Source organism: Garra rufa, chromosome 25 (genome assembly GCF_049309525.1).
Source record: "Garra rufa chromosome 25, GarRuf1.0, whole genome shotgun sequence".
NCBI classification, from domain to species: domain Eukaryota; kingdom Metazoa; phylum Chordata; class Actinopteri; order Cypriniformes; family Cyprinidae; genus Garra; species Garra rufa.
The window spans coordinates 2,773,038-2,800,295 of NC_133385.1; the positions used below are offsets into that span (position 1 = coordinate 2,773,038).

Genomic DNA, 27,258 nt, shown 5'->3' on the forward strand with positions numbered 1-27,258 from the left:
ATTTTTAAATATAAATGAATGCTATAGAAGTATGTAAGTAGTATTAAATTGTAGACTCCTCACATGTGTTTAAATGTTTAATATTGTTTCTCTTTTGTGTGTCAGGTCGTCTCCTGCGTCTGAAGATGTTTCGTGAGGACCACGGCTCTTGGATGACCATGTTTTTCAGCACGATTCTCTCGCTCTTCATTTTCTCCCACATCTATAACCTCATTCTGCTTATGAGCGGACGGATGGGGTAAGAGATCATCTTTAATTAGAAAAAGAGTTGTTCCTTCATTCCCCTACTCCCAGCTTTTCTCATTAGGGACGGCGCTCGTAAGGAGTTTAACGATTTCTGCCTCTTTAATTCCGTTAATGATTATTTTATTCTTTTTAGAAAGTCACAGTAATTGGTCGTAACTATTAGATGACAGCAAATGAGTTCAGAGCGGCTGATTGATTCGCACGAATGACTAAGGGATTCAAATCTTGGAGAGAGTTTGGGGCTGAATCATGATCACTTTTAAGTGATTCAGTTGAACGAATCAACTCATGGGATGTGTTTGTTCATAGATCATATTCCATAACAACCAACTGATTTGTGAGTGTTTTGGAGTGACTCTTTGAAAAGAATCACCAGCTAAAAGAATCAGACTACTTCGTTCTGTATGTTGTGCTGTATGCGTGCAAAAATGCAAAGAAGGATGATAATTTATTGTAGTTGTATGGTTCAGTAAATGAGTCCAGAATCACTGATTGATTCAAATGGATGACTCAGGGAGTCAACTCTTTTGAGTGTCTTTTTGAGTCTGATTAATGATTCTTTTTAAGCGATTCATTTGAACAAACCAGCTCATGAGATGTTTTTTTTTTTTGTAAATCAGACTACACTATAACCATAGAGTTCAATAATTATTTTTGAAAGATTTGTTATAACGAATCAGCTAAAAGAATCATTACTGAATCAGACTACATTGATCGTTCTGTGTGTTTGTTGTTGCATGCAGAATTGCAACGAAAAGACGTTTATTTATTGTCTTTGCATGGTTCAGCAAATGAGTCCAGAATCACTGATTGATTCAAATGGATGACTCAGGGAATCAACTCTTTTGAGTGTGTTTGAGTCTGATTTTTTGAAAGATTTGTTATAATGAATCAGCTAAAAGAATCATTACTGAATCAGACTACATTGATCGTTCTGTATGTTTGTTGTTGCATGCAGAGATGCAACAAAAAGACGTTTATTTATTGTCTTTGCATGGTTCAGTAAATCCAGAACCACTGATTGATTCAAATGGACGACTCAGGGAATCAACTCTTTTGAGTGTGTTTGAGTCTGATTTTTGAAAGATTTGTTATAACGAATCAGCTAAAAGAATCATTACTGAATCAGACTACATTGATCGTTCTGTATGTTTGTTGTTGCATGCAGAAATGCATCAAAAAGATGTTTATTTATTGTCTTTGCATGGTTCAGTAAATCCAGAACCACTGATTGATACAAATGTATGACTCAGGGAATCAACTCTTTTCATCAAAAAGAATCATTACTGAATCAGACTGCATGGATCATTCTGTGTGTTTGTTGTTGCGTGCAGAATTGCAATGAAAAGATATTTATTTATTGTCTTTGCATGGTTCAGCAAATGAGTCCAGAATCACTGATTGATTCAAATGGACGACTCAGGGAATCAACTCTTTTGAGTGTGTTTGAGTCTGATTTTTTGAAAGATTTGTTATAATGAATCAGCTAAAAGAATCATTACTGAATCAGACTACATTGATCGTTCTGTATGTTTGTTGTTGCATGCAGAAATGCAACAAAAAGATGTTTATTTATTGTCTTTGCATGGTTCAGTAAATCCAGAACCACTGATTGATTCAAATGGATGACTCAGGGAGTCAACTCTTTTGAGTGTCTTTTTGAGTCTGATTTGATTAATGATTCTTTTTAAACGATTCATTTGAACAAACCAGCTCATGAGATGTTTTTTTTTTTGTAAATCAGACTACACTATAACCATAGAGTTCAATAATTATTTTTGAAAGAGTTGTTATAATGAATCAGCTAAAAGAATCATTACTGAATCAGACTACATTGATCGTTCTGTGTGTTTGTTGTTGCATGCAGAAATGCAACAAAAAGATGTTTATTTATTGTCTTTACATGGTTCAGTAAATGAGTCAGAATCACTGATTGATTCAAATGGACGACTCAGGGAATGAACTCTTTTGAGTGTGTTTGAGTCTGATTTTTGAAAGATTTGTGATAAAGAATCAGCTAAAAGAATCATTACTGAATCAGACTACATTGATCGTTCTGTATGTTTGTTGTTGCATGCAGAAATGCATCAAAAAGATGTTTATTTATTGTCTTTACATGGTTCAGTAAATCCAGAATCACTGATTGATACAAATGGATGACTCAGGGAGTCAACTCTTTTGAGTGTCTTTTTGAGTCTGATTAATGATTCTTTTTAAACGATTCATTTGAACAAACCAGCTCATGAGATGTATTTTTTTTTGTAAATCAGACTACACTATAACCATAGAGTTCAATAATTATTTTTGAAAGAGTTGTTATAAAGAATCAGCTAAAAGACTCATTAATGAATCAGACTACACTGATCGTTCTGTATGTTTGTTGTTGCATGCAGAAATGCATCAAAAAGATGTTTATTTATTGTCTTTGCATGGTTCAGTAAATCCAGAACCACTGATTGATTCAAATGGATGACTCAGGGAATCAACTCTTTTCATCAAAAAGAATCATTACTGAATCCGACTGCATGGATCATTCTGTGTGTTTGTTGTTGCGTGCAGAATTGCAATGAAAAGATATTTATTTATTGTCTTTGCATGGTTCAGCAAATGAGTCCAGAATCACTGATTGATTCAAATGGACGACTCAGGGAATCAACTCTTTTGAGTGTGTTTGAGTCTGATTTTTGAAAGATTTGTTATAACGAATCAGCTAAAAGAGTCATTACTGAATCAGACTACATTGATCGTTCTGTGTGTTTGTTGTTGCATGCAGAAATGCAACAAAAATATGTTTATTTATTGTCTTTGCATGGTTCAGTAAATGAGTCAGAATCACTGATTGATTCAAATGGATGACTCAGGGAGTCAACTCTTTTGAGTGTCTTTTTGAGTCTGATTAATGATTCTTTTTAAGCGATTCATTTGAACAAACCAGCTCATGAGATGTATTTTTTTTTTTGTAAATCAGACTACACTATAACCATAGAGTTCAATAATTATTTTTGAAAAAGTTGTTATAAAGAATCAGCTAAAAGAATCATTACTGAATCAGACTACATTGATCGTTCTGTGTGTTTGTTATGCAGAAATGCAACAAAAATATGTTTATTTATTATCTTTGCATGGTTCAGTAAATCCAGAACCACTGATTGATTCAGATGGATGACTCAGGGAGTCAACTCTTTTGAGTGTCTTTTTGAGTCTGATTAATGATTCTTTTTAAGCGATTCATTTGAACAAACCAGCTCATGAGATGTATTTTTTTTTTTGTAAATCAGACTACACTATAACCATAGAGTTCAATAATTATTTTTGAAAGAGTTGTTATAAAGAATCAGCTAAAAGACTCATTAATGAATCAGACTACATTGATCGTTCTGTATGTATGTTGTTGTGTGCAGAATTCGCAACGAAAATATATTTATTTATTGTCTTTGTATTGTTCAGTAAATGAGTCAGAATCACTGCAAATGGCTTCTATTCCCAACATTGTACCTTATTCCTCATCCTAGATGTTCAAATGTCTTAAATTAGAAGTTTAAATGAGACTTTTAAGAGTTTTTCCTTCAGTCCCTCTTCCTAGGTTTTCTCATTAGGGATGGTAGTTGTAAAGAACTTAATGATTTCTGGCTCTTTAATTCCATTAATGATTCTTTTATTCCTTTTAGGAAGTGCCCAATAATTAGTTGTAGCTATAAGGTGACAGTAATTGAGTAAATGCATCCAGAACCGCTGAATTATTTAACAAGATAAGTGAGAGAATCAAATCTTTGAGTGTGTTTGAATCTGATTCATGATTCTTTTTGAGCGTATGAGTTGTATTTGTTCGTAAATCAGACTACGTTATTATTCCTGAAGTTTAAGACTTGTAAAAGATTCATTAAGAAGAACTAGCTGAAAGATTAATTACTGAATCAGACGACATTGATCGTTCTTTGTTTGTTGTTGCGTGCAGAAATGCAACAGAAAGACGTTTATTTATTGCCATTGTTTTGTTAGTAAATTAGTCCAGTACTGCTGATTGATTTGAACATAGGACTCGAGGATTCAAATCTTTTTTTGAGTGTTTTGGAGTCTGATTTATGACTCTTTTTGAGCGATTCAGTTAAACGAACCAGCTCATGAGATGTATTTGTTCATAAATCAGATGACATATTAGCTGTAAAGTTCAAGACTTCTGAAAGATTAATAAAAAAAGAACTAGCTAAAAGAATCATACCTGAATCAGATTGCATTGATTGTTCTGTGTGTTGTTGCATGCAGAAATGCAACAGTAAGGCAATTTGTATGATTTTGCTAAAAAATGTCATTGCACAGAGATCCTGCGCAAGAATGGCTCTCTCTTCTCTACTGAGGGATTGATTTGACCAGCCATGCATGAATCCTATAAGCTTTAAGTGCGTTTAAGCACTGACCCGAGAATCCGCGTCTTTAGTCTGCTTTACATTATCCTGGAAGCAGAATGAGGACGTATGATCTCAGATCAGCACATGTGTGTACAGTCAACCGTGGGCCGTTAAAGAGTGCAGCGCCGCTTCAATTTTACGCGATAAGATGGATGCCTCACTTACGGCTCGATTCGCCATCTAATGTTGAGCGCTGCACACAGCCAACGCTTTTACATTACAATCCACTGTTTGGAGAATGGCTGCACCATTTTTCAGTGAGATTGAATGTTGAGCGATCTTGTCGCCATACGTCTTCTCAAGGTTAAACGCGGTCAGCGGTGAGCATGCCGATCCTGGCTATAAAAGCACCATCAGAAATAATGTTTGTGAGCTCAGGTTTGACTGATCAAAGACTAGTTTGATACATTTGTGAGTACGAGAAAGCTTTGTTGTTTTATCAAATCATCAAAAACTTTGATGAACAAAGATATGATTAGCGCAGGTGGGCATTATTCTTAGACCTTTCCATCGCTTGTGTAATAACGGCTGAGGTTGAAATTGCTTGAAAAGTCTTCAAGCAACTTTTAGTAATATCTTCTAACCAGATCATAAAAGATTTCATCCAAAGCTGCATAATCTGGGTTTTCATGAGAAGAATGCTAAATCTGTCAGTCTTCAAGGAACAGACACAAAATGACTGAACAGATGTTCTCTTTTCCAAAAACTAGAGAGCTGCCTTGCTGTGAACTACCTACATAGACAGCTGTCTTCTGAGGGAACATCATGAATGGAACAGAATTGCATCAGTTAATGATTAGGAATGTTTGTGTGTCATACAAGTAACTAAAACTCAACTCAGAACTGATTTACAATATGTGAATACATTGGGTTCAAAATCATAGCACTATAACGCTGTTGTAATTGTTAGAATGGCCATGGATCTCCAAGTAAATCTGTTTGTGCAGACCAAACCGTAAATCCTAGAGACTTGACACTTGGAGGGATGGTAGTACTCAGAACTGCCTACAAAGTCACCAAAATTCGCCCCAATCAGCCTGATGGGGGCGCTACAGCGACCAAATGTACGAAAACGCTCATAACTCCTAAAGCATCAGCCTAAAGTGTCTTATGTCATTGGAATCCTCGGATCAAAAATGCACGCCTTTTGATTTTTTTTGAAAAACCTACTTTTGCAAACTAGTCCTAGGTTTTTTACCCAATCAGAACCAAACCAGTGCAGAAAGATTCTCTGGAGAGCGAATATCAATAACTATAAAAAAAGTTGAACTTTCGACTCGCCGTCACAAAGGGGTGCCAAAATGTTCGAAAGGGATGGAGCCACTTTTAGTAAAATGCCTATATATCCTGAACGGAATGAGATATCTTCGCCAAACTCAGAACACTGAAGTAAGAGCTCAATCTGAGGTCACAGAAAAAAAAAATGCTTAAGGAAAGGGTTATAAAAATGGCACAATCATTTGTCCTATCAACATGAAAATTAGTGTGCACGGTCTTGGTCTGAAGTGCCACAAGTGTCTTCAAGGACATTTGCGTATCCCAAATAAATTGGCCAACAAAATTTGAGCACCTGTTAGACAAGGTTGTCAGAGGCAGATCGGAACGAACCTTGGTGGGCCTATTCGAATCAAGGCCCTAAAGTTCTGAGAAAAATGTTAAAGAAATCGTTGACGGGGCGTAAACGATTGTAAGTTGCACGATTTTTCGCACATACACACAATATTCGAATCATACGATTAAACTCCTCATTCCAGACAACTTTGCCTCTAGAACCACTGCTGTCAATCAAATTGTTTGTTAAATGATTGAGAAGGTCTAAAAAACCTACTTTTGCGAACTAGCCCTAGGTTTTTCACTCAATCTGGAAAAAAAAAAAACACTGTAGTGCAATTCTTTGGACTCTTTTGGTCAATAATTATTAAAAAAAATGTTGAAATTCACTTTTTGGGAAGCTATAACGGGGTCATTTGGAAAAGCGGCCTGTCTAAATGTACCCAAAATACTATAAAGCTTAAAGGAAAACTCACAACTTCACAAATCTGGTGAGCACATGCGATTCTAAACAAGCATGGAAGGTTTCGGATTTTTTTGAAAAACGTACTTTTGCAAACTAGTCCTAGGTTTTTTCGCCTGATTGGAACCAAACCAGTGCAGAAAGATTCTCTGGAGAGCGAATATCAATAATTATATAAAAAAAGTTGAACTTGCAACTCGCCGATATTTATTTATATTGATTTTAGACAAGGTTATCAGAGGCAGATTGGAACAAACCTTGGTGGACCTGTTCGAATCAAGGCCCTGAAGGTCTGAGAGAATTGTTCATCCACAGGGGCGTTAATGATTGTATGTTGCATGATTAAACTTTGCCAACTTTGCCTCTAGAACCACTGCTGTCAATCAAATAATAGGTGTAAAAAACCTACTTTTGCGAACTAGCCCTAGGTCTTTCACTCAATTTGGAAAAAAAACATTGCAGTACAATTCTTTGGACTCTCATAATTGATGTTATAATTTCAGTGTAATTTTCTGAAATTATTTTTTTTAAATCAGCATTTTTATTTTTTTGAGTTTCATACCTGATCCATCTGGTTTTTATGGCTCATATAGTTAAAAAAAACAGCTCAATATTACTCAGAGACTGTGCAAAAATATGAATTTGGTGCAGATGCTCTCGTTTATATGATGAAATTCTGATGCTTGCAATGTAAACCAGTGAGATCTTTATAACAGTACAGCAGATACTGACATAAAAAATGATCTAAATATCAGTGGTCACTCTATTGCTCCAATAATATGTGACCCTGGAGCACAAAACCAGTCTTAAGTTGCTGTTGTATATTTGTAGCAATAGCCAAAAATACATTGTATGGGTCAAAATTATTGATTTTTCTTTTATGTCAAAAATCATTAGGAAATTAAGTAAAGATCATGTTCCATGAAGATTTTTTGTAAAATTCCTACTGTAAACCTATCAAAATGTAATTTTTGATTAGTAATATGCATTGCTAAGAACTTAATTTGGACAACTTTAAAGGTGATTTTCTCAGTATTTTGATTTTTTTGCACCCTCAGATTCCAGATTTTCAAATAGATGTATCTCAGCCAAATATTGTCCTAACAAACCAAACATCAATAGGAAGCTTATTTATTGAGCTTTCATATGATGTATATATCTCAGTTTTGTAAAATTTAACCTTATGACTGGTTTTGTGGTCCAGGGTCACATATGTCTTATAATATGTCTTATACTGTATAACGCAATGCAATCCAGTGATATTGGGAGATGAACAAATGAACATTTCTCGAAAGATCCTGATAATCAGATTTGAGATTCACTGATGTTTCTAGAAAATGAGTAAAGCCGAGCTGCTTCGGTCCAGGAAGTGTTCATCTGGAAATATTACTCAAGTTATTCTCACATTTACTTGATTTTTGTGGATAGGTGGCACTGTTGTACAGCACACAAGCTCGTTCACACGTCTGTCTCTCTGACAGCATGTGTCTGCTGTTTTCAGCTCTGTCATGAGAAATTATTGTTTACACCTGTGAGGAGAGGCGACCTGCGAGAATCCCAGCGCTCGCGGCACAAACCCCTCATTCAGAGCCGCAGACCGACGCACACACACAGCATCGCTGGATCTGATGCTCGTGTCATTATGTTCTCACTGTCACTCGCTGATTTACTCTCAGAATAAATGTCAGATTAACACTGGGAAAAGATCTGTAGTGTCTTGAGACGTTTATGTACAGGATCTGCTGCAGGTACTACAGTTATTGTGATCTTGGTTTTAATGAAAATCTGTCTCATCTGTTGTTTGACACGCGTACAGTTTGTCCTGTTGTATTTTTGGATGTTCCGCTGGGGTGAATCTCACAGAAAATGTCATGTTTCATCCTAAATTCAAAATGGGAAAATGAAAATTAAGCTTATTTTAGGAACAGCTGTGTTGTGACTTTTTCCATGGCATTGTCATTATTTTTATGTTCTCCTTGTTACACTGTAATGGAAAGCATTCTGTCAGTCATTTTTTTCTCTCTCAGTCAGCACACATTTACTTCAGTACAAATGCTACCACATGCATGTAGTTGTTCTTCTGCTTTATTTTTTTTTATTAAAAATGCAAAGCATGTCATTACTTTTTCATTTTTAAACATTAATGACATTTGGAGAAATAGACTTGATTATTAAATATATTTCGCTTTCATTTAGGGTGAAATTTGACACACACTGTACTATATAATAAATAAATAATGAGTGTATAAAATAGAAATAGAGAGTGCAAGTATTAAGTGGGTCAAGGATTTTTTAAATAAATAAATGCAATTTGTGATTAAAATAGAAATAGAATAGAGACTGCAAGTGTCAAGTTTTTTAAATGAATAAAATAATTAAATGAGTACATAAAATAGAATTATTTTAATGAATAAAATAAATAAATAAATGAATACAAATTAGTAGATTATATAGAAATAGAATAGAAAGTGCAAGGGTTAGAGGGTCAAGTTTTTTTTGTTTTAAATAAGAAAATAATTAAATATTGACTAGATAAAATAGAAATAGAATAGAGTGCAGGTGTTAAAGGGTCAGGTTTTTGTTTTAAATTAAAAAAAAAGAAAAGTAGTAGATAAAATAGAAATGGAATAGAGAGTGCAGATGTTAGAAGGACGAGTTTTTGTAAATAAATGAAAAATTAGTGCATAAAATAGAGAGTGCAAGTATTAGAGGGTCAAGTTTATAAAATAAATCAATAAATACAAAAGAAAATGAGTACGTAAAATAGAAATATAATAGAAAGTGCAAGTGTTCGAAGGTCGAGTTTAAAAAAAAGTTAATAAAATAGAAATAGAATAGAGTTTGCAAGTGTTAAAAGGTCAAGTTTTTTAGATAAATAAAAAAAATGTGTAGATAAAATAGAAGTAGAATAGAGAGTGCAAGGGTTCGTGGGTCAAGTTTTTTGTTTTAAATAAATGAATAATGAGTAGTTAAAATAGAAATAGAATAAAGAGTGCAAGTGTTCAATGGTCAAGTTTTTTGTTTTAAATAAAGAAAAAAATGAAAAAGAGTAAATAAAAAATAAATAGAATAGAGAGTGCAAGTGTTGGTAATAAACAAATAAATAAATAAAAATAAGTACTTTAAATTTTAACACCTGCAAACTCTATTCTAAAAAATGTGTTGATAAAATAGAAATAGAATAGAGTGCAAGTGTTCGATGGTCAAGTTTTTTGTTTTAAATAAATAATAAGAAGATAAAATAGAAATAGAGCAGAGAATGCAAGTGCTAAAAGGTCAAGTTTTTGTTTTAAAGAAAGAAAGCAAGAAAAAAGAAAAAAAAGTAAATAAAATAGAAATAGAATAGAGAGTGAAAGTGTTAGAGGATCAAGGTTTTTAAAAAAATAAAATAAAAAAATAGAGTTTGCAAGTGTTCGAGGGTCAAGTTTTGTTTATAAATAAACAAATAAAGAAAAAAGAAATAAAGAAAAAAGAAAACGCATAAATAAAATAGAAATAGAATAGAGAGTGAAGGTGCTAGAGAGACAATTTTTTTAAATAAACAAATAAAAAGGATAGATAAAATAGAATAGAGAGTGCAGATGCTAGAGGGAGAATGTATTTTATTTAAATAAATAAAAATGAGTAGATAAAATAAAAATAGTATAGAGTTTGCGTGTTAAAAAGTGTTAAAAGGTCAAGTTTTTGTAGATAAAAAAATATGTAGATAAAACAGAAATAGAATAGAGTGCACGTGTTAGAGGGTCAAGGTGTTTTTACTGAATGAAATTTAAAAGAAATTAGTAGATAAAATAGAAATAGAGTTTGCAAGTGTTAAAAGGTCAAGTTTTTGTTTATAAATAAAGAAATTAAGAAAGAAAGAAAGAAAGAAAGAAAGAAAGAAAGAAATTAAGAAAGAAAGAAATTAAGAAAGAAAGAAAGAAAGAAATTAAGAAAGAAAGAAAGAAAGAAAGAAATTAAGAAAGAAAGAAAGAAAGAAAGAAATTAAGAAAGAAAGAAATTAAGAAAGAAAGAAAGAAAGAAATTAAGAAAGAAAGAAAGAAAGAAAGAAAGAAAGAAATTAAGAAAGAAAGAAAGAAAGAAAGAAAAAAGAAAACGCATAAATAAAATAGAAATAGAATAGAGAGGGAAGGTGCTAGAGAGACACGTTTTTTGAATAAACAAATAAAAAGGATAGATAAAATAGAATAGAGAGTGCAGATGCTAGAGGGAGAATGCATTTTATTTAAATAAATAAAAATGAGTAGATAAAATAAAAATAGTATAGAGTTTGCGTGTTAAAAGGTCAAGTTTTTGTAGATAAAAAAATGTGTAGATAAAATAGAAATAGAATAGAGAGTGCAAGTGTTAGAGGGTCAAGGTGTTTTTACTGAATGAAAAAAAATTAATAAAAATGAGTAGACAAAACAGAAATAGAATCGAGTGTGCAAGTGTTAGAGGGTCGTGTTTTTACTGAATGAAATTTAAAAGAAATTAGTAGATAAAATAGAAATAGAGTTTGCAAGTGTTAAAAGGTCAAGTTTTTGTTTATAAATAAAGAAATTAAGAAATTAAGAAAGAAAGAAAGAAAGAAAGAAAGAAAGAAAGAAAGAAAGAAAGAAAGAAAGAAAGAAAGAAAGAATGAAAAAAGAAAACGCATAAATAAAATAGAAATAGAATAGAGAGGGAAGGTGCTAGAGAGACACGTTTTTTGAATAAACAAATAAAAAGACAGAAAATGGATAGATAAAATAGAAATAGAATAGAGAGGTGCTAGAGGGAGAAAGTTTTTTATTTAAGTAAATAAAAAAATAAATAGATAAAATAGAAATAGAATAGAGTTTGCAAGTGTTAAAAGTTCAAGTTTTTGTTTAAAAATAAATAAATAATAAAGAAATAAAGAAAAAAGAAAATGCATAAAATAGAAATAGAATAGAGAGTGCAGGTGCTAGAGGGACACGTTTTTTAAATAAATAAAAAGACAGAAAATAGATAGATAAAATACAAATACAATAGAGAGTGCAGGTGCACTAAATAAATAAAAATGAGTAGATAAAATAGAAACAGAATAGAGAGTGCAAGTGTTAGAAGATCAAGTTTTTTAGATAGAAAAAAATGTATAGATAAAATAGAAATGGAAAGCACAAGTATTAGAGGGTCAGGTTTTTGTTTGTAATAAATAGAAAACAAGTAGATAAAAAAAGAAACTGAATAGAGTGCTAGTGTTAGAGAGTCAATTGTAGATGGAAGAGATGTATAGATATATATATGCATAAACAAAGGCAATCTCTCACAGCATCTGTTGCCTCTCATCTTTCTCATTGATATTCTTTTATTCTCTGCGACACACACACAATAACACCCGCTCAAACCCCCACATCACACACTTCTAACAACCAGTTCTGCTTCCTCCCCCTTCACACACACACACACACACACACACACACACACACACACACACACACACACACACACACACACACACAGACTCTCAACAGCTCTCCGGCGGCCGCTCAGTGCGCCTGTGATTGAAATGAACATCATAAACACTCACATTCTCTCTCTGCAGGTTATAAAAACGTTGAGAGAGCGACAGATTTCATAGCAAATGCTTCTGTGGCCTTTATGACATCATGTTCGTCTTTATTAAATCATTACCACATTTAGAGCCCAACACACTGATGATGATGACGATGATGATGATGGCAGTTCTTCATCCTCAGCTCAAAAAGCTGTTGTGTGATGTGGGGGCGGGGTCATGGCACAGGGCGGGGCTGTGAATGAGAGGGGGCGGAGTTAGCGCCCGGCCCCTTTAACTCGTCAGCGCTGGAGGCGTCCGTTCCAGGCATACATCATGCGCTAATTAAGCAGCGTTATTTAATTAAGAGTGCAGCACGCATGCAGATCGCATTACTCACGGCCAATTAGGAGCCACCGCGCCACCCGTCTGATCAACACAGCTGCACTCGCTCAGACACACACTGACTCACATTTCCATAGCAGCTCTGCAGACAATCCCACAATGCACTGCAGCAAGTATCATCCCGGTTTTACTGTAAACAGTTCATTAATGTAAGAGCAGATGTGGCCATTTGTAACTTGATGGGTCAATGACGTGACGCCAGTGATGTTTTCTCAGTTAAAAATAGTTTTAAATGAATAAAAAAAGATGCCATCTACCAGTCAAAAGTTTGGACACACTTGAGTTAATGTTTTTTTTTTTGTTAATTTTTTAAATTTTAGTTAAATATTAATTGTGTAATAAAAACAATACAATGTATTTTTTGTTTGATTTTATCTTATTTTCAAATACAAATTGTGCCAAGGAATGATTCTCAGTTTGTTTTTAAGAAAAACTGAAGGTAAGAATTTTTTTCCATGGAAAAAAAGTTTGTGGCAATAAATGAAGAGGTATCATTTAAATCGCAAGTGCAGTATGGAGTACCTCAAGGCTCAGTGCTAGGGCCATTACTTTTTACGCTTTACATGTTACCCTTGGGAGATATCATCAGGAAACATGGTGTTAGCTTTCATTGTTACGCTGATGATACTCAGCTCTATATTTCTTCGCAGCCCGGCAAAACATATCAATTCGAAAAACTAACAGAATGCATAGCTGATATTAAAAACTGGATGGTGAATAACTTCTTGCTGTTAAATCCTGAAAAAACAGAGGTGTTAATTATTGGACCTAAAACCTCCACAAGTAACAACCTAAAACACAGTCTAATACTAGATGGCTGCTCTGTAAATTCGTCGTCATCAGTTAGGAACCTAGGCGTCCTATTCGATAGCAATCTCTCCTTTGAAAGCCACATTTCTAGCATTTGCAAAACCGCATTTTTCCATCTTAAAAATATATCGAAATTACGACCTATGCAATCAGTGTCAAATGCTGAAACATTAATTCATGCGTTCATGACCTCAAGGGTAGATTATTGTAATGCTTTATTGGGTGGTTGTTCTGCACGCTTAATAAACAAACTCCAGCTGGTCCAAAATGCAGCAGCTAGAGTTCTTACTAGAACTAGAAAGTATGAGCATATTAGCCCGGTTCTGTCAGCACTGCATTGGCTCCCTATTAAACATCCTATAGATTTTAAAATCTTGCTAATTACTTATAAAGCCCTCAATGGTTTAGCTTCTCAGTACTTGAGCGAGCTTCTATCGCATTATGTTTTTTTCAAAAAACATTAGTTATTTGTCATTTTTTGTAATTGCAAAGCAATTGTATTTATATTTTCTTCATAATATACAAACAAACTTTGTCTGATGATGTCCATTTTATGAAATATCATGTGGTGCGAACAACAAGAAACTACCATTTTGAGACTTTTATGTTGAAATCCATTCAAAGATAGGACTTTGAATCATATACCAATTTGCCAAGAACACATGAAAGCATCAAGCAGAGTTCTAACTCTCTTTAAACTTTGGAAAAAATGTAGATATCATGTGGTATGACCATTGGTATTTCTGAAAGTGTCTATCTTTATTATACATTTTATAGTGCCCTTTAGTGGGAAGCTAGCTTGTTTTGTTCAGGTGGCCAATTCTGTGCTTGTAAATTTTGACTACATTTGAAATATCATGTGGTGTGACCGTCCGCCCATGTTTTGGAAAAATCTTTAAAATTACCCTAAATTTATTCAGATTAATTTTCTGCACTATTTGGCATGATTTCCCAAGTGTTTTGTAATCCTGTATAAAATTGCAAAGCATTTGTATTTATATTTCCATCATAATATACAAACAAACTTTGTCTGATGATGATTTTATGAAATATCATGTGGTGCGACCAACAAGAAACTAACATTTTAAGCCTTTTATGTTGAAATCCATTCAAAGATAGGACATTGCATTAAATACCAATTTGCCAAGAACCCATTAAACCATCAAGCAGATTTGTAACTCTCTTTCAACTTTGGAAAAAAATTACCACATTTAGATATCATGTGGTATGACCTCAAAAAAAAAAAAAATAATAAAATTTAGTTATTTCTACAAGTATCTATTTTTATTATAAATTCCATAATGCCCTTTAGTGGGAAGCTAGCTTGGTTTGTTCAGATGGCCAATTCTGTGCTTGTAAATTTTAACTAAATTTGAAATATCATGTGGTGCGACCACCGAAGAGTGTTTTCAATTATAGATATATGTCCCAGATTGGCAGATTGTCCCACATTTTTGTGCTTTTGTATTCAATTGATGGTTTATATACATAAAATACTTTATTTTAGTAGCATTTGGAATAGATTTTTATGCAGTTTGGGTCATTTCAGTCAGTTTATATTTAATCTTTGTGTAATATGAGAAAAATTTAGAGCATGTAATTTTAGTTTGTTAATTATGCATGTATTAGTAATTTATTATTTATTCATTAATAACTATGTAATCTATTTTATCAGATTCCACTGCCAAGCAAAGTAAAATAAACGTTTGTCATAGACAGCATGTTAATTCTGACCCTGCATTCAAGCACAAACTCCAGATGTAATTTTCTACTGTCAGAAAGATGTTCATGCTGTCATTTCAGAAACTGAGCCAGCAACCCAGTTCTCTTACGAGAGGTCTCTCGTACTGCGTAAGATATCTTACGCTATGGGGAAAATCCTTTTCCGCGAGATATTGAAGCCAAAAAATTATCCTTAATTTTGTAACAATGTAAAATGCGTTGCAGCAGCATACAGACATAGGCGAGACAGCGCGCGCGCCTATTGGCTGTTCTGCGGCAACTGCAGCAGCCTATCGAACGAGGCCTAGCATGACGCAAGACCCAATGAGGGTGCTTCGCGCCCACTGCGTCACGTCCCGCCACAACGGGCGTGGTCTAGGCCTATAAATACCGCTCATAGGCAGCTATTATCTGATTTTTCATCCTTCAAGCGAAGCACACGCATCGCTGGAGCTGGAGAAGAAGCCGCGCCGTCGATCGGGAGCACCTTCAGCGGGACGAGTCATAGAAGTCGCTGGCCGCGCCGCCTTCCTTGCCTTCCTGCTGTGCTTTCCGGCGCCTATATCCTTTCATTGCTTTATTCCTGTGTGTCGCCGCTGCGACACACATTCATAAAAGAGCAAAGGCATCTTTTTAAAGATGCCTTCCTGCGGCTCGTGCAGAGCCACACTCAGCGACGGGGGACCGCCACGTGATCTGCTGTCTGCTTCCGCTTCCATTGATGCTGCTGATGAGGGGGCTCTGGTGGAGGAAGAGGATTCCTGCTCTATCCTGGCGTCAGGCAGTGAGGACTGGGCGAGCTCGGTGGACATTGCGCCCCCTGCCTTCACTCCGTCAGGCACAAGAGCTTCAATTGAGGCGGAGCTAATGAGGATACTCACACAGGCCACGGCGAGCCTGGGCCTTGAGTGGTCTTCACCAGAGCAGCCCGCTCACAACCGCCTGGACGGCTGTTTCCTGCCAAAAGGGGAACGCGCTTCACATGCGTCAAAACCAGCGCCTTTTCTTCCTGAGCTTCACGAAGAACTGACTAAGTCCTGGAACGCCCCCTACTCAGCGAGAGTGCGTCCATCCACTTCTTTGGCGTTCTCCACAGTGGACGACGCCGAGAATAGAGGATACCTCTCTCTACCGCCGGTCGAAGAGGCGATAGCAGCCCACTTATGTCCGCCCTCCGCTGGACGGCGTGCTAAGTCGGCCCTCCCCTCTAAAGCTTGCCGTCAGACGTCAAACCTGCTCTGCTGCGCTTTGAGGTGCCCGTTGCTGAGAGGCACCTGTGGCTAACGCTTTCTGACATGTCTGAGTCTGAGCGTACCACGTTTCTCGACGCGGCGCTCTCACCCGCTGGCCTATTCGGATCTTCTGTCAAGGACTTCACAGAAAGATTCGCTGAGGTACAGAAGGCGTCTCAGGCGATGAAGCACTTCCTCCCGAAGCGCTCCAGCTCTGCAACTGGCCGTGCGAGACCTCTCGTAAGAGAATGTACTCGATTACTAACGTAACCTCGGTTCTCTCTAGAGAGGGAACGAGTACTGCGTATCTTGCCGTGCATGCACGCGCTCTGGTTGCTTCGATGATGAAAAACCAGATAATAGCTGTCTACGAGCGGTATTTATAGGCCTAGACCACGCCCGTTATGGCGGGATGTGACGCAGTGGGCGCGAAGCACCCTCATTGGGTCTGGCGTCACGCTAGGCCTCGTTCGATAGGCTGCTGCAGTTGCCGCAGAACAGCCAATAGGCGCGCAAGCTGTCTCGCCTATGTCTGTATGCTGCTGCAACATGTTTTACATTGTTACAAAATTAAGGATAATTTTTTGGCTTCAATATCTCGCGGAAAAGGATTTTCCCCATAGCGTAAGATATCTTACGCAGTACTCGTTCCCTCTCTAGAGAGAACCGAGGTTACGTCAGTAACCGAGTACGTTTTGTAATCCTGTATAAAATTGCTAAGCATTTGTATTTATATTTCTTTCATAATATACAAATAGACTTTGTCTGATGATGAGGTGTTCACGTGTTACTATGTCAGTGTCCGGTTGTTGACTTGTTGGTATATCATTGCTTGAGTAATCTGGGTGGTCGCTGGGGTATCAGTATGTTACTATGTTGTTGTTAGGGTGTTTTGGGTGGTTGCTAGGGTGTTAATGTGTTAATATTTTGCTGTTATGGTGTTCTGGGTGGTTGCTAGGGTGTTAATGTGTTACTATGTTGCTGTTAGGGTGTTAATGTGTTACTATGTCAGTGTCCGGTTGTTGACTTGTTGGTATATCATTGCTTGAGTTTCTAGGGTATTAATGTGTTACTGTGTTGCTGTTAGGGTTTTCTGGGTGGTTTCTAGGATGTTAATGTGTTACTGTGTTGTTGTTAGGGTGTTCTGGGTGGTTGCTAGGGTATTAATGTGTTACTATGTTGTTGTTAGGGTGTTCTGGGTGGTTGCTAGGGTGTTAATGTGTTACTGTGTTGCTGTTAGGGTTTTCTGGGTGGTTGCTAGGATGTTAATGTGTTACTGTGTTGTAGTTAGGGTTTTCTGGGTGGTTGCTAGGGTGTTAATGTGTTACTATGTGGGTGTTAATGTGTTCTGGGTAGTTGCTAGGGTGTTAATGTGTTACTGTGTCAGTGTCCGGTTGTTGACCTGTTGGTATATCACTGCTTAAGTAATCTGGGTGGTCGCTAGGGTGTCAATGTGTGTTACTATGTTGTTGTTAGGGTTTTCTGGGTGGTTGCTAGGGTGTTAATGTGTTACTATGTTGTAGTTAGGGTGTTCTGGGTGGTTTCTAGGGTGTTAATGTGTTACTGTGTTGTTGTTAGGGTGTTCTGGGTGGTTGCTAGGGTGTTAATGTGTTACTGTGTTGCTGTTAGGGTTTTCTGGGTGGTTGCTAGGATGTTAATGTGTTACTGTGTTGTTGTTAGGGTTGTCTGGGTAGTTGCTAGGGTGTTAATGTGTTACTATGTGGGTGTTAATGTGTTCTGGATAGTTGCTAGGGTGTTAATGTGTTACTGTGTCAGTATCCGGTTGTTGACCTGTTGGTATATCACTGCTTAAGTAATCTGGGTGGTCGCTAGGGTGTCAGTGTGTTACTATGTTGTTGTTATTGTTTTCTTTGTGGTTTCTAGGGTGTTAACGTGTTACTATGTTGTAGTTAGGGTGTTCTGAGTGGTTTCTAGGGTGTTAATGTGTTGTTGTTAGGGTGTTCTGGGTAGTTGCTAGGGTGTTAATGTGTTACTATGTTGTTGTTGTTGTTGTTGTTAGGGTGTTCTGGGTGGTTGCTAGGGTGTTAATGTGTTACTGTGTTGTTGTTAGTGTGTTCTGGGTGGTTGCTAGGGTGTTAATGTGTTACTATGTGGATGTTAATATGTTACTATGTTGCTGTTGGGGTGTTCTGGGTGGTTTCTAGGGTGTTAATGTGTTACTGTGTTGTTGTTAGGGTGTTCTGGGTGGTTGAAAAATAAGACAGCTAACTAGATTTAAGAAGGTAACCCTGAACTTGTAGAACAAAAATATGAGATCATTATTTACAAAAATTTAAAAAAAAATCACTTAATTAGAATTTTTATATGAATTTATGGTGCACACAACATTCTTAATGTTTGAACAGTTACAATAGATATTATTTATTTTTTTTGTATATGATACTTAATTTCTAAAATAAGATGGATAGATAATCTCAGTGGATGTTTTCAGTGGCGTATAGAAGTGAATCTGTATTTTGTCTATCTATACTTATGTGTTTCTGTTTCAATCCACTACTTGTAGACGGATTAACTGGGCTGTAACGGAGCCTCGGTCGCGTGTAATTGAAAACGGCGCACACACTCTGAAACATCCTGTTTGGCTCCCTAGATAAATGTTGAGGTCCTGAAGGTGATGTTTGTGAGCCGGCGGCGGTGACACCTCGCCACATAATCAATATCTGCCCGATAGACCCACAGCGCAAGGAATATCTCATTTTGAGGCAGATATTTGAAGGTCATGGGCTCCTGGATTCAATGACCACGACCTTTGACCTTCACAAAATGAAGAGCAGGTTGGAGGACTGGATGAAGCTCATCTGTTTTATTTCAGCAGCACAAGAACATTAAATTTCATTTTAATCAATATCCTGCATTTCAGACCAAACCTAATAAATCAGTCGCGCACCCAGATAATTGTTACGATAAATCAAAAGATGAGTGTCTAGGTAGCGGCTTTTCATATACAATTATTAGACTATGTAAATCTGAGTTATATTAATATGTCAGAATGACACATGACACACTATTTAATACTGATAAATATGTGCGATTTGATCTCAAGGAATAGTTTGCAGGTTTTGTCCTTCCTCGGGATTCACTGGTTTTGCTCCACAACAAAAATTATGACAGATTTTATTGAAGATTAACCAAAACATAATCAATATGTAACATTGTACTCAATTAATTATATATCCATATGCCATAGTACATGTCTAAACTGGGTAATACTATGGCACATATAAAAAAAAAAAAAAACATTTTTTTTTAATGGTGCATCCAAAAAACTGTAATACTATAGTGCATATACAAAAACATTACAGTGTATCAACATGGTAACTGTTAAAAAAACATGCTGTTACAGTTGTAATTGTACAAACAGCTCAACACTATGGTGAATGTCCAACAATGAATTACCATGGTAAATGTTAAAAGAAAAAATGAAAATACCATGAAACATGTTTCAAAAAACATGGTATTACTGCAAAACATGTCCAGAAAGCAGCTTAATACTTTGGTACATACCATGGTAAATGTTCAAAAATAATGATTCTACTAATGTACATGTTCAAAAACATGGTAATACCATGGTACATGTCTAAAAACTGGGACATATAAAAAACATTTAAAAAAAAAGAAAATGTCCAAAAACATGGTATTTCAATGGTAAATGGTCAAAAATAATTATATTAACATGGGACATGTCTAAAACATGGTTTTACCATGTGACATGTCCAGAAAAGCAGTTTAATTATCCAAAAACATGGTTTTACCACGGTAAATGTCCAAAAACATGGTTTCACCATTGGACATGTCCAAAAAACTGTTTAATTCTTTGGTACATGTCTAAAAACATACTATTACCATAGTAAATGTTCAAAAATAATGATATTACCATGGTGTATGTTCAAAAATATTGTACTACCACGGTACATGTCTAAAAACATGGTTTTACCATTGTAAGTGTCCAAAAACATGGTTTTACCATTGAACATGTCCAAAAAACAGCTTAATTCTTTGGTACTTGACTAAAAACATAGTATTACCATGGTAAATGTTCAAAAATAATGATTCTACTATTGTACATGTTCAAAAACTTGATAATACCATGGTACATGTCTAAAAAAGATTAATTCTTTGGTACATTTCCAAAAACAAAGTATTACCATGCTAATTGTTTAAAAACATGGTAATACCATGGCACATGTTTAAAAAAAACATGATTTTACCATTGGGCATGTCCAAAAAACAGCTTAATTATTTGGTACATGTAAAAAAAAAAACATAGTATTACCATGGTAAATGTTCAAAAATAATGATATTACCATGATGCATGTTCAAAAAACATGTTAATACCATGGTAAATGTCCAAAAAACAGGATTTTACCATAGGACATGACCAAAAAAAAAAAAATGTAATACTTTGGTACATGTCAAAACATAGTATTACCATGGTAAATGTTAAATAATATGGTATTACCATGGGACATTGCAAAAAAATAGCTGAATACTTTGGTACATATCCAAAAACATAGTATTACCATGGGACATGCTAAAAAAACATAGTATCACCATGGTAAATGTTTAAAAAAAATGGTTTTACCATTGGACATGTCCAAAACAACAGCTTAATTCTTTGATAGATGTCAAAAAAACATAGTATTACCCTTACTATGTTCAAAAATAATAATATTACCATTAACCTTTGATACTTCGCTGTTCAAAAACATGGTATTTCCATTGTAAATGGTCAAAAAAAACATGGTGATTAAATGGTATATGTGAAAAATACCATAGGTCATGTCCAAAAGCATGGTAATACCATGGGACATGTTAAAAAAAACATATTTAAATGATACAAAAATCTCGAAAAAATGTCATAATACAATGTTAAATGTCCAAAAACATAATATTGAGATTATAAATGTTCAAAAAACATGATATCATTATGGGACATGTCCCAAAAACATGGCAATACATAGTACATGTTTACAAAACATGGTATTTCAAGGGTACATGTCCACAAACCATCATAATACTATGGTGAATGTCCAAAAACATGAAATACCATGGTGTATGTTCAATGTGAGGGTTAATGATGACAGAATTTATTTTAGGGTAAACAAAACCCTTTAAACTAGGTCAAGTTTTTTATAAATTTGAAGCCGTGAACCAGAGAATCAAAAGCGGTTTATATAGGCCAGGGGGCGGGGCCTGTGCAGAAGGGGGCGGGGCCTGTTATCTCTCACAGGTCAACCCAGCTGGAGACGAGCCGCTTCTGTTGTTACCGTGACAACTGCGAAACTCCCTCGGGATTAACAGATGCACATATAGGCCGAATCGTACATCAGGAAGTGACACGTCGTTTAGGTGTGAGAGTTTGGTGTGTGTGCGTTACCAGCAGCCAGACTAACCGCTCAACATCATCCTCATGTTAAGTGCTGTTTTACAAGCTGCTGGAACCATAAATCAAGCGGTTTCTGCACTAGTAGCTGTCTCATCTAACACTCGCTGTTGCTTATAAAACTTTGGCAAATCTTGCCTTTAGTCCAGGATGCGTTTCCCTCAGGAGATCCGCAGAATCTGCATAATTTACATTTGCGTGTGTGTGTGTGTGTGAGGAACATTTACTTGCTAATTCCTCTTAATAATCAGCTTGATTTATTCTGTTTCTGTCTTTGCTGCAGTTCCGCTTTAAAAACGGCAAGCGGAAACTGGCCTCAATGAGAGCAAATAACACAGCGCTGACATTTACTCCTTTATTGATTTGCATTTGTTCAATTCAGATGTACTTGTTTTAATCAGGAAGTGCACATTATGGAAACTTGGCAACCTGTTGGACTGCCGTAAACAGGATTTTCAATGATAATAAATGTAGGACGAGGCTTCAATTCTTATTTGTGAGGAATTGACACGGTGCTTGAGAAATAGGAGGGATTAATCTGTTCTGATGTGGTAAACAGTGGTAAAAAAGGAAATATAGTCCATTTTCATTTCTTTTAAAACATTCTAGAAGATTTATTGTAGAAAATGTGCTGTTGAAAGAACAATTCCCCCAGAAAATAAAATTCTGTCTTTATCATATCTATCTATCATATTTTTTTTTTAATTGTGTCGTACATTTGAGTAAAACAGATTATTGAACAAGAAAAAATTTAGGGTAAAGACTTGGAAAAAAGACAGTAAATAAATAAAGAAATTTCATTTTATATAAAAATTTTATTTAGTTTATCACATACAGTATATGGTAGAGCATCATTTACCTTTTTTAAACTGTTTCATATTTATTTTAGTTAACAATTTTTTGTAATTATTTTTTAATTATCATTATTAATGCAATGTTTAATCAACATGTGATGTTGAAAGCACTTAAGAGTCTTTTCTCATAATAACGAGATGTTGTGTTGTTAAAAAATTTTTTTCTCATACTAACGACATTTTCTCATTAAAACTACGTCTTTTCTCGTTAAAACGTCATCTTTTCTTCTAATAGCGACATCTTTTCTCGTAATAACGACATCTTGTAATAACAAGATCTTTTTTCGTTAAAACGGCATCTTTTTCTCATAATAACGAGATGTTTTCTCATTAAAACTAAATCTTTTCTCGTTAAACCTGCATCTTTTCTTCTAATAGCGACATCTTTTCTCGTAATAACGACATCTTGTAATAACAAGATCTTTTTTCGTTAAAACGGCATCTTTTTCTCATAATAACGAGATGTTTTCTCATTAAAACTAAATCTTTTCTCGTTAAAACGTCATCTTTTCTTCTAATAGCGACATCTTTTCTCGTAATAACTACATCTTGTAATAACAAGATCTTTTTTCGTTAAAACGGCATCTTTTTCTCATAATAACGAGATGTTTTCTCATTAAAACTAAATCTTTTCTCGTTAAAACGTCATCTTTTCTTCTAATAGCGACATCTTTTCTCGTAATAACGACATCTTGTAATAACAAGATCTTTTTTCGTTAAAACGGCATCTTTTTCTCATAATAACGAGATGTTTTCTCATTAAAACTAAATCTTTTCTCGTTAAACCTGCATCTTTTCTTCTAATAGCGACATCTTTTCTCGTAATAACGACATCTTGTAATAACAAGATCTTTTTTCATTAAAACGGCATCTTTTTCTCATAATAACGAGATGTTTTCTCATTAAAACTAAATCTTTTCTCGTTAAAACGTCATCTTTTCTTCTAATAGCGACATCTTTTCTCGTAATAACGACATCTTGTAATAACAAGATCTTTTTTCGTTAAAACGGCATCTTTTTCTCATAATAACGAGATGTTTTCTCATTAAAACTAAATCTTTTCTCGTTAAACCTGCATCTTTTCTTCTAATAGCGACATCTTTTCTCGTAATAACGACATCTTGTAATAACAAGATCTTTTTTCGTTAAAACGGCATCTTTTTCTCATAATAACGAGATGTTTTCTCATTAAAACTAAATCTTTTCTCGTTAAACCTGCATCTTTTCTTCTAATAGCGACATCTTTTCTCGTAATAACGACATCTTGTAATAACAAGATCTTTTTTCATTAAAACGGCATCTTTTTCTCATAATAACGAGATGTTTTCTCATTAAAACTAAATCTTTTCTCGTTAAAACGTCATCTTTTCTTCTAATAGCGACATCGTTTCTCGTAATAACGACATCTTGTAATAACAAGATCTTTTTTCGTTAAAACGGCATCTTTTTCTCATAATAACGAGATGTTTTCTCATTAAAACTAAATCTTTTCTCGTTAAAACGTCATCTTTTCTTCTAATAGCGACATCTTTTCTCGTAATAACTACATCTTGTAATAACAAGATCTTTTTTCGTTAAAACGGCAGCTTTTTCTCATAATAACGAGATGTTTTCTCATTAAAACTAAATCTTTTCTCGTTAAAACGTCATCTTTTCTTCTAATAGCGACATCTTTTCTCATAATAACGACATCTTGTAATAACAAGATCTTTTTTCGTTAAAACGGCATCTTTTTCTCATAATAACGAGATGTTTTCTCATTAAAACTAAATCTTTTCTCGTTAAAGCTGCATCTTTTCTCGTAATAACGACATCTTTTCTCGTTAAAACAACATCTTTTTCTCGTAATAACAAGATGTTTTCTCATTAAAACTAAGCCTTTTCATCTTTTCTTGTAATAACGAAATCTTTTCTCATAAAAATGTGATATTTTAAAATAAAATGAGATCTTTTCTCATAATAACGGGATGTTTTCTCGTTAAAATATCTTTTCTCATTAAAATTAGATGTTTTTTCATCAAAGTGACATCTTTTCTAGTAATAACAAGAAGTTTTCTCGTTAAAACAACAAATTTTCTCATAATAAAGACATCTTTTCTCGCTAAAACATCTTTTTCTCATAATAACAAGATGTTTTTTCGTTAAAACATTTTCTCATAAAAATTAGGTATTTTTCGTCAAAGTGACATCTTTTCTCATAATAACGAGATGTTTTCTCGTTAAAACAACATCTTTTCTCATAAAAATGTGATATTTTGAAAATAAAATGAGGTCTTTTCTCGTAATAACGAGATGTTTTCTCGTTAAAACACCTTTTCTCATAATAACAAGATGTTTTCTTGTTAAAACGACATCTTTTCTTGTAAAAATTTGAAATTTTGAAAATAAAATGAGATCTTTTCTTGTAATAATGAGATGTTTTCTTGTAAGAATGTCTTTTCTCATAAAAATTAGATGTTTTTGTAATAAATTTTTCTCGTAATAACGAGAAAAACATCTCGTTTTTACTACATAACTGAGTGGAAAAAATAATATGTGTGTGGCAGCAATGCTTCACCGTACAAATAGCACTGAATCTGATAAAAACATATGCATGGATGAATCGTTGAAGATAAGCTTAATAATATGTGTTTATAAAATAGGGTGAATTTGCACTTTATGCCAATTTTAAGTGTTATGGATGGGTTCTTGTGGAGAATGTGATGCCCATCACTCTGCCTGATCGTAATTCTGTCCTGTAAAGTGCCAGTGAGGCTCTAGGAAGCGTTTTAGGGGGGATTTCAGATTTCAGATTTGTGGTTTCTGAGATGTGCCTAATTAAAATTCAGCCGTGCCTCAGGAGCCGGTGAGAATGTCACAAACATCTCTGAGAGCCGGCCAGAGGCCGTTTTCACAGAATCAGCCCGATCCCGTCTGCGGCCCTGAAAACACACCAAAGGCAAACAGAAATTTTAAGCAGCGACTGGAGTTTGTGAATTCGTCAAATCATGACTGGACGTTTTGTTCTCCGTGAGACTGGACTCATTAGCAGCCGCTGGAGAGCATCATTCATATTAATTCTCACGGCTGAGGGAGGAGAGAGAGAGAGAGAAAGGCTCATCCCGGGAATACCGGCACATCCAGACACATCAGTAATCCTGTCACGGGCCTCTCTGACTTCCAGGAACGAGGGTCCACACACCTGATGTTCCTCCCGGCGCGAGACGCCTCATCAGGGCCGGTTGTTTCCGTCAGTAACGTATTGGGTTTGTTGATTTAAATCAACTCATGCAGCATATGTGACCCCATTTTTTGCCAGCGCGTTTCATTTTTCATAAACTGGGCTGCTGTAGAACTATAATTAACAGAAGAGACTCGGGGGAATCGTTCGGTTAAACCACATGTGTACGAGCAAGCTGTTGAACTCTTCCTTATTTGGATACACGTGGTTAGATTAATAATCGATCTGCTTTCAATAATCCGAGGAAAAAAATACATCTTATATATAAATATGCATAATGTTCAAAAAACATGGTACTGTCATGGAAAAGGTTTAAAAAAGGCATTTTAACGGTATGTCCAAAATAAATGAATAAATAAATAAATTGTGCATGTCCAAAATCATGGTAATAAGCATAGGAAATGTTCAAAAACATGGTATTACCATGGTAAATATTTGAAAAGCATGGTGTTTCAATTGTGTCTCCAAAAAAGCATTGCAATACTATTGTGCATGTCCAAAAAATGGGAAATGTAAAAAAAACCATGGTATTACCATGGTAAATATTTGAAAAGCATGCTATTTCAATTGTATGTGTCCATAAAGCATTGCAATACTATTGTGCATGTTAGAAATATGGTATTAGAATGGGAAATGTTAAAAAACATGGTACTGTCATGGAAAAGGTTTAAAAAAGGCATTTTAACGGTATGTCCAAAATAAATGAATAAATAAATAAATTGTGCATGTCCAAAATCATGGTAATAAGCATAGGAAATGTTCAAAAACATGGTATTACCATGGTAAATATTTGAAAAGCATGGTGTTTCAATTGTGTCTCCAAAAAAGCATTGCAATACTATTGTGCATGTCCAAAAAATGGGAAATGTTAAAAAAAAAAAACATGGTATTACCATGGTAAATATTTGAAAAGCATGCTATTTCAACTGTATGTGTCCAAAACATTGTAGTAGCATTGTGCATGTTAGAAATATGGTATTAGAATGGGAAATGTTAAAAAAAAACCATGGTAAATATTTGAAAAGCATGGTGTTTCAATTTTATGTGTCCAAAAAACATTGCAATACTATTGTGCATGTCCAAAAAATGGGAAATGTAAAAAAAAACATGGTATTACCATGGTAAATATTTACAAAGCATGGTATTTCAATTGTATGTGTCCAAAAAGCATTGCTATTGTGCATGTCCAAAAAATAGAAAATGTTAAAAAAAACATGGTATTACCATGGTAAATATTTGATAAGCATGGTATTTCAATTGTATGTGTCCATAAAGCATTGCAATACTATTGTGCATGTCCAAAAAATGGCAAATGTAAAAAAAAAAACGGTATTACCATGGTAAATATTTACAAAGCATGGTATTTCAATTTTATATATCCAAAAACATTGTAATAGTATTGTGCATGTTCAAAAATATGGTATTAGAATAGGAAATGTTGAAACAAC

General features: G+C 34.8%; 1 protein-coding gene across 1 annotated transcript in view; it reads left to right on the forward strand.

Annotated features, from left to right (window-relative positions):
• Positions 1-27,258, forward strand: part of LOC141301016 (transmembrane protein 117-like) — a 160,224-nt gene that overhangs the window by 126,745 nt on the left and 6,221 nt on the right. Inside the window, exon 3 of the mRNA XM_073831271.1 lies at positions 106-238. Coding sequence (XP_073687372.1) covers positions 106-238 — 133 coding nt within the window. The remainder of the gene's footprint in view (positions 1-105; positions 239-27,258) is intronic.